General features: G+C 32.7%; 1 protein-coding gene across 4 annotated transcripts in view; it reads right to left on the bottom strand.

Moving 5' to 3' along the window:
* Positions 1 to 535: 535 nt before the first annotated feature.
* Positions 536 to 8024, bottom strand: part of LOC117123326 (probable serine/threonine-protein kinase pats1) — a 16506-nt gene continuing 9017 nt past the window's right edge. For 2 of the 4 annotated variants that reach the window (XM_033269211.1, XM_033269214.1), the window contains 6 exons: positions 7759 to 7926; positions 7047 to 7340; positions 6793 to 6873; positions 6057 to 6261; positions 3753 to 3794; positions 536 to 3215 (listed from right to left, as the gene is read on the bottom strand). In XM_033269211.1, coding sequence (XP_033125102.1) covers positions 2683 to 3215; positions 3753 to 3794; positions 6057 to 6261; positions 6793 to 6873; positions 7047 to 7340; positions 7759 to 7926 — 1323 coding nt within the window. In that variant the 3' untranslated portion in view covers positions 536 to 2682. The remainder of the gene's footprint in view (positions 3216 to 3752; positions 3795 to 6056; positions 6262 to 6792; positions 6874 to 7046; positions 7341 to 7758; positions 7927 to 8024) is intronic. The other 2 variants (XM_033269212.1, XM_033269215.1) reach the window with 1 other exon arrangement.

Here is an 8024-nt window from a genome sequence, read left to right as displayed (position 1 = left end):
CACACTTATTCTCTAAAAAATAAATAAATAAATGAAACATCAATGACTACTTCAATTAATTTAAAAAAAAGATTTAACTACTGTATACAGTTTTAATCTTTTGTTGACCCCGCCCCCACATATACAAGACTATAACGCCGGACGGACGCGGCTTACTGGACAGCACTTTCTAGAAAACTATATAAACAGCCTCCCAGTAAATGGTAACCTGCAATTTGAAAGTCAAAGGCTGTTAAGCCCAGTTCAGACTTTCAAATTGTATTGGACAAAAACATGTGATATGCCTAAATATGGTCATGATGACATCACCACCTCATGACAATAATATATCCACAACAACAGTTTTTGTCTAACACAATTTGACAGTTTGGAGAGAGCTTTAGATGTCTTTAAAATTATAACATAACAAAGGATATGGCTACTGTAAAGTGAGTGATAGGATCTTGTAAATTACAATGAACTGCAAAGCAATGACCTATCTTTATAATTATAATTCAGAACGATCAAGAGAGATATTATTCGCAAGATGTAGTAACACAATGAAATGAGCATATGTGACATAATATTTTTTATATTTGCAAATTATAAGTATTGGTGCATTATATTTAGGTTAAGCAATTCACTGGGCTATAAAATGCTATATGGGTAATACATTACATAAAGACTATAATAATTATAATTATAATAATAATTAGCTTTATTTTAGCACTGGAAATCTTGTTTCAACAATAGTTGTTCTTCAAGTCCGTGAAGGAGAAACAACAAATTAACAAAATAAAATTTACAGATTTGAAAGCAATTTAAAAAACAGTAGCATAAGGCTAATATTTAGTTAACTGTACAACTTAAAGAAAACCAAAAATTACATTTATACAACGATTATTCCATATGGAAATGTCGACATTCTGTAACTAGGACCCTCCAAAAACCCAGATCCCCAGTGACTGCCACGGATACCTCGCAACTAGACACTTTGAGACCTGGAATGCCTTGGTTACGAAATGTCCTGATTGCAAAGCACTCGCAGTAGAGCATCATGAAAGACATAGGTTACGGTTACAAAATGTCTGCCTTCTATCTAAATCATAAAAACATAAAATGAAAAAAATTATCTAAAAGGCACTTACTGAACCTTAATTAAAAACTAAACTTAAAATCAAAATCATTAGCTAATATATAGTTGTAAACAGAAATGCAATATCACAATGGATGAACAAGAAATAGGTGTTTACATGGTAGCAATTAAAAAAAAAATTGACATTTATAACATTTTTTAGGTCTTCACTAATACCATTCTACATGTTTGCACCCCTACCTGATAAGCCTATTTTTATAATCAGATCTTGGTTTGGTAATAGTAATTTTGGTTTACTTCTAATTTTGTACTAATTATCTCCGATAATAAATTTGTTGCATAAATAAGAAGGTGCAAGTTTATTCATAATCTTATACATAGTGATGGCCTCATTTAAGAACAGTCTTTCGTCCAAGTTCTTTCATTTAAGGTTTTGCAGAGCTTGTGTACTGGGAGTCACTTCTTGATGTTTTTGTAATTGTTTTAGCTGCAAGTTTTGGAGTATTTGGAGCTCTTTGCTTTGAGTGTTATTTGAAAGTCCCCCATATGACATGACAATATTCAACATGGGAAGCCATAAGTGATTTATGCAGTTTGCATAGAAAAAAAAGTTTGCATTTGGAAGATTTTGATTAGCTTTTTTCAGATAATATAGGCTTTGCGGAGCCTTGCTTTTTACATGGTCTATCTGGGAGCACCAGGACAGATTTTTATCTATAACTACACAAAGATGTTTACTACTGCAACATGGGTGATTGAGTCTCCATCTATGTTTATATTAATTAGTACATCAGATATATTAGATAGTTTTTGCCTAGTGCCTATTATCAAATATTAAATGTTTCTTTATATTCAAACTTTTTAGCTTAATATATATGAGCCATCTTTTAATGTTTATCATATCATTATCAATTGTTGGATATTCAATATCTTCATCTATGTACAGTAATAAATTGTGGTTATCATCAGCATACATGTGGGTGATTCATTAACATATAAGAGAGGTCCCAGTATTGACTCCTGTGGGATTCCTCAGGTGCTGTATTCAGAGCTAGCCCAATTTACACTAGTAATATGAATACGGTTTCAGAGATACGGTAGTTATTGAACCAGTTGATAACATTGTTATGAAGAAGGAAGGATTTAAGTTTGTTGATTAGAATATTCTTAGTCCTATATATTTTCCTTTATCAATATAATTTAGCCAGCCTTCTGTTTTTAGCATTGTGGTGGCTGTTGAGTATCCTGGTTTGAAGCCAGATTAATTTTCATACAGCATGTCATTATAGTTTAAAATAGGATAAATTAAAGAATACATTTCAATGAAGCCTTGGCGCACACAAAATTATATAGCTTTTTTTCAAAGCACATTATCTGAAAAGTAGAGCGGAATAGTAAAATCTTGGTGATTGTTTCTAAGATCCCACATAACGAGAACGTAATGTAAACGTTTTTGGGACATGCGCATATTTCTGGCTATTAATTAACATGTTCTTATTGGTCAGTAGTTAAGCTTGATTGACAGGAAGGATTCGTTGGACATCTAATATTGTTGCGCGCTGTTCCTGTATTGATTATTTACAAGTTTGTTAGAACAATAATTTACACTAGCGCTTTAGCCACTTGTTCAGTCGCCCAAGTTCCATCTGCTCTAAGCTTAATTTGAAATCCTCAAATGACAAATCATCGTCAGCCAAAATTAGGCTTCTTTCTAAGTCCATTATCAGTGACCATTTGTCACTACCGTACTTGTGACGATGAAGCTTAGACTTATATCTGAAAGCAATTGAACCAATGTCATGTTCTGTAAGATCCATTCCAAAATCCATCACAGATTGCCTGAACATTGAGAAGTAAGTGATCTTTATATTTTTAAGGCATGGACAGTTTGGGATGTGTTTGCGCAGACGAAGTACATTTGTTAGTTTGATGGTCTCTAGGAGGAATGCAATATCCCAGGCTTTTAGATCTTCACTGTCAATCAATGCATCAAACAGATGAATAGCGCGTTTTGCCTTCTGTAAAGTGTCAGCATTCTTAATGTGATCACTGAGTGCTACTTTCCAAATCGTTAGGTCTTCGATATCATTTGAGATCATTACAAGTATTGCCGCAAATTTTGACTCCTCTACTCCAAAACCTGTAATAAATAAAACATTTGAGTAATCATCAAACTCAAATTTGCGTAATATGTTGCGTCTGGGCGAGTCGAGTGTCCGAGCGGTAAGGCAGGGGCGCCGTTAGCTACAGCCTTAACATCGGCGCTGGTTCCAGCCGCTATTCGCCCATGGTTCGGTTGGTAGAACCAAGTCTTGTCGAATAAGGACTGTATACATCTGGCTCGTGTGCACTTTAAAGAACCCATTACATCTTTCGGAAGAGTGGTGGGTTACCCCAGTGTCATGGTTTATTTCAGCCCCTGTCGTGGAATGATGTGAACATGTAGCTACCATGAAGCGCCTCTTTACAGCTGCTAGGTAGTCACGGATCACGCCCATACGCAATTCATTACAACGACGCTGCAAGTTATTGGTTATTCTCGTACCTTTACCTTTACCTTACCGTCTATATATACGGAAGAAAAAAACTTGCACTGAAAAATGTAGCTACAAAATTGAAAGGAAATTTTATTAATAATATTTTTATGATACAAGCCTAATATATAATATATATATACCTTTAGCATATGCCTCCTCCTTCGGTGCTGCTACACTTCGATCTAAAAAAAAATTATAAAATAATACTGATTATCAATGCTTCTACAAACCCTCCATTGGAAAACTCATATTCAGAGGACAGTTACACTTTTAATTTTGTGGCCAATTCATTAGAGCGCCAAAGTGGCCAAAAAATCTATTACAAAAGAATTTATATATAAATTGTATTCTCGTAAGCCTTTGTAGCCGTGTTAGTCTAAATAATGCCCAGACAATATATTAAAGAGGCAGCATAGTCTTTTCGTAATTCTGGATCAAGCATTAGGTCAGTCGGTAAGAAAGAATATAAAACAACAGGCGGTTTGAGGTCACGAAAGAATGAATTAGTTTAGCTGTTGATCTAAATAATCTGATATCTGAAATTAACTTCAGATGTAAAGTATTCAGCACGAGCCTTCGCTGCGGTTTATTAAACATTTAATTAACGATCGTTAAAACTCTTGCATTATCAAAGCTTATTTATAATGCTGGTATTCTTGAGGTACCAGAAAGTGTTATCAAAGATGTTGAAAAAATTATTTTTAAGTTCATTTGGAAAAATGAAAGATATAAAATAAAAAGAAGTACCGTGTATGGAGATTACGAACATGGGGGTCTTAGAGTGACTGATTTTAAGTCGCAAGTAATGGCTTTTAAAGTTAAGTGGTTTAAACGTTTACACGACAACGAGAAGGCGAAATGGAAATTCCTACCATTAAAATATTTTGAGAAAATTGCACCAATTCTCAAATTTTACAAAATTACCTCAATGTATTAAAATACCCCCTTCTATATTTCTATTTTAAAGGCAATGTCACATGTCAATGATATGCAGTTTTTATATCCCAAATGTTTCAGTGGTATTGCTGAACAATATTATGGGGAAACACATTTGTGTGTATAAATAATAACTCTGTATACTACCGGAATTGGATAAACTCAGGAATATTAAAGGTTAAAGACATCATAAAAAACAACAATTTTCTCCCATCTCTTGAGCTTAGGTATAAACTGAATGCCAAACATAACTGGATGTGAGAATGTTCATGTTTGTTAAAAGCCATTCTTAAAGAGTGGAAGCGTGTATTAACAAAAAATGTAGTAAGTAATAAGGATATGCCCAAGCATACAAGTATTTGAAACCCCATTCTAAAAATGACAACAAATCAAATTTATTGTTTGTTATAAAAGAGTACTGCGAAGCCTCCTGTTCAAACCCAACGGAAATGGGAAATTTTGTTAAAGACTGAAAACAGAGACTGGATACACACCTGGCGCAGTAAACTAAAAAATAATAAGGATAATGTAATTAGGCAATTGAACTTTAAATTACTTCACATGATTGTACCTACAAGAAAATTATTATTTAAATATATGATGGTTAAGGATAATCGGTGTATTGAATGCAATGTACTGGATGATGAATTACATTATTTTTTTTGAATGTAAAGAAGCAAGAGTAATGTGGAATTTTATTAATTATAGATTCAAATTAGAAACACCACTGTCATTTCATAACATTGTACTAGGTACAGGCAACAGATTTTTAGATGATATCTGTAGTCTTGGAGCATTCTGCATATACAAGGCTCGAGCGTTAAAGCACATTGGTAAATTGGTAAATGGAAGCTTAATTCCACTGCCACCTTATTTTCAATAGAGTATTATAACAGAAAGTTATTAAATAAAATTTAAAAGGTAAACAAAAACAAAAATAAATAAAATGGCATTATGGAGTTATGTGTATGTAGATAACTTCTTCATTTTTTTAGGCCCCAATTTAAGCTTATTGTGTAAGTGTGGGTATTGCACATATAGGTATGAGTATGCGAATATTAACGTGAGTGTGTATGTATGTAGGTATGTTGACATATGCCTAGGATTTCTAATCAATATTTGATTAATGTAAGCTACTTGTCATCCTGACATGTATGCGAGTACAATGTATATGTATGTATATTATTTATATTTAAAAAAAAAACATATATTTAAATGTCGTACGTTACTATGAAAATAACTATAAAGAAATAATAGTTAGACATCACGATGGACTGACCCATTTTAAAGTAAAATATTGAGGAGCATATTTGAAAAAAAAAAATGGTTTATGATTATGACGATAATGACGATGATAATCCAAGTAAAGTTCAAAATATTGAATTACTGTTTTGTAACTTAGCTACAAGTGTTTTTGACTTTTAATTTTCATTTATTTTTAATAGTTACAATAGTTACAAGCTGAGAACTTGTTTAAATGTGAATGTGCATGCCTATGTTTTTCGTACCTCCAAATAGTCGTTTGTAACGTACAACATGCATTCCCTCTCTTCCGCATGGAAGCATGTCCTTCTCAAACTTTCCCAGCGTTTGAATGTGTACATTCTCAGTAGAATTCTTGCTACAGAAACAAGGAATACATCGTTCATATTTGATTCCTCTTCTACTGCCCTGTTGGGAACGCTTGAATGACTCCTCAAGAAAATTCAAAACCTGTAATAAACCACTGCATTTTTAGGCCTAGATTTTAAGGAGAGTGGACATCTTTAACGAATGTAAACTTGTGCTCTAACCATTACTTTCTACTTCATTTTTACATCAATAAGATAATTATAGAAAAATTAATAAAGAAATTAACCATAAATGTAAATAATAAAATTTAGGTAGAGTCTGCATTAGTATGTATGTGTAATCACTGATGATTGTTTGGAACAAACAAAGGCGTGTATTCAAAATCTAAGCAAAAACACATATTTCTCTCGGAAGCTAAATACTGACTAGGTAAATGAAATAGCAAAACCAACAAATAAAATTCGCCCTACTAGCAACTCGATAAAAACACATTTAATATAGTTTTATTTTTATTTGACATTTAAATCAAATCTTGAATATTGAAGATCTCGCAACTGAAAGGTCAGCATGTCAGAATTTACTTAAAGAATGCCTACGTAATGACACGGGATAACACATAATTACATGATAACAATTATTGTTCATTTAAATGAAAAAGGAATCTCTACATACAGTTTTGCATGCTTCCGAAGAAGGTTCTCGGTCCAGGCTTATCTTTGCTTCATTGATTGCTTCTCTTCTTATAAGTGTTGTCTAAAAGTATGAAATTTATCAAAAATGACTGACATAAACCCCATTTTTTTATTTGTGCAGAATATTTTAACAGGTATATTAAATAAATTAATTAAATAAATACCTAAACTGTTTTGTGTACGGTATTTTATAAAATAACTAAAACCAGAGACTGAAATTTAGATTATTTATACCTTAAGTATTCGTTTTCGGTTGAACGTGACTACAGACAAAACTACATGATGATGTTGATCAAAGTAGAGTTCTGCACGATCATGTGCCAGTTCTGGGTCTGTTTCTCCTTCAAACGTGTTAATAAACTCAGTGACTATCATTGGAAACAACTCGTCAGGCAGGTAGCCACAGAAACCGTGGTAAATACTGATAGCGCGCGTCCCATAACTATCTACCTGTCTCTTTTTATCGGATGACGTGTGTTCAAGTGCAAGTCGCAATGGAACAAAGAAAGAACGAGCTTCATCTGAGGCCTGTTAACAAGTAGTGTACATGTAATCATTATTGTATAGCTTTCTTTGTATATTACTTTTATCTAATAACTTAAAATAATTAAAAAATATCGACATATGGCAAACGTTATTTTACGTATTACTATTCCTATAGTAATTCACATAATGCTAAATTCTATTGGGATTTTTACTTTTAAAAAAGTGAAGTAATAAAAATGTGTAGACGAACTACAGCCAAATTATGACTCATTGAAAGCTGATATCTAATTTTTCATTTGAAAAAGCAATTCATTATCTAATTTTTATACAAAAGAAAGATTTTTTTCATTGTCGTCTCGCCTAAGTGTGTCATGAAAAAAAACATTGAATGCATTGATTAACTGCCTGATACTGACTTTGTAGCACGACATGTGCATACGTCTCTTTACGCCCTTTTTACCTCAGAAGTCTTTCTGTCACAAAGAAAACTAAACTGCTTCATCAACTCTACAAACGTTTCAAAGTTGTTCAAATCAATATCACTCTTTCTCCAAAGGTTTCTGAGTAACCCTTCTTCTAATATGCCCTTCATGTCAAGTTTTCTCATTGACGCTTTAAACTTGGCGGTCTAAAAACAATTTGAGCATTATATTGAAATTATATTGAAGAATGTTAGTCCTAGCATTACATATTATATAAATACATTTTTAAAGATCATGGTTTATT

Source organism: Anneissia japonica, unplaced genomic scaffold, assembly GCF_011630105.1.
Source record: "Anneissia japonica isolate Jap-2015-1 unplaced genomic scaffold, ASM1163010v1 scaffold287732_len518695_cov146, whole genome shotgun sequence".
Classification (NCBI taxonomy): domain Eukaryota; kingdom Metazoa; phylum Echinodermata; class Crinoidea; order Comatulida; family Comatulidae; genus Anneissia; species Anneissia japonica.
Note: the sequence above shows the minus strand (reverse complement) of the source record. Positions and strands in the feature narration are given on the sequence as shown.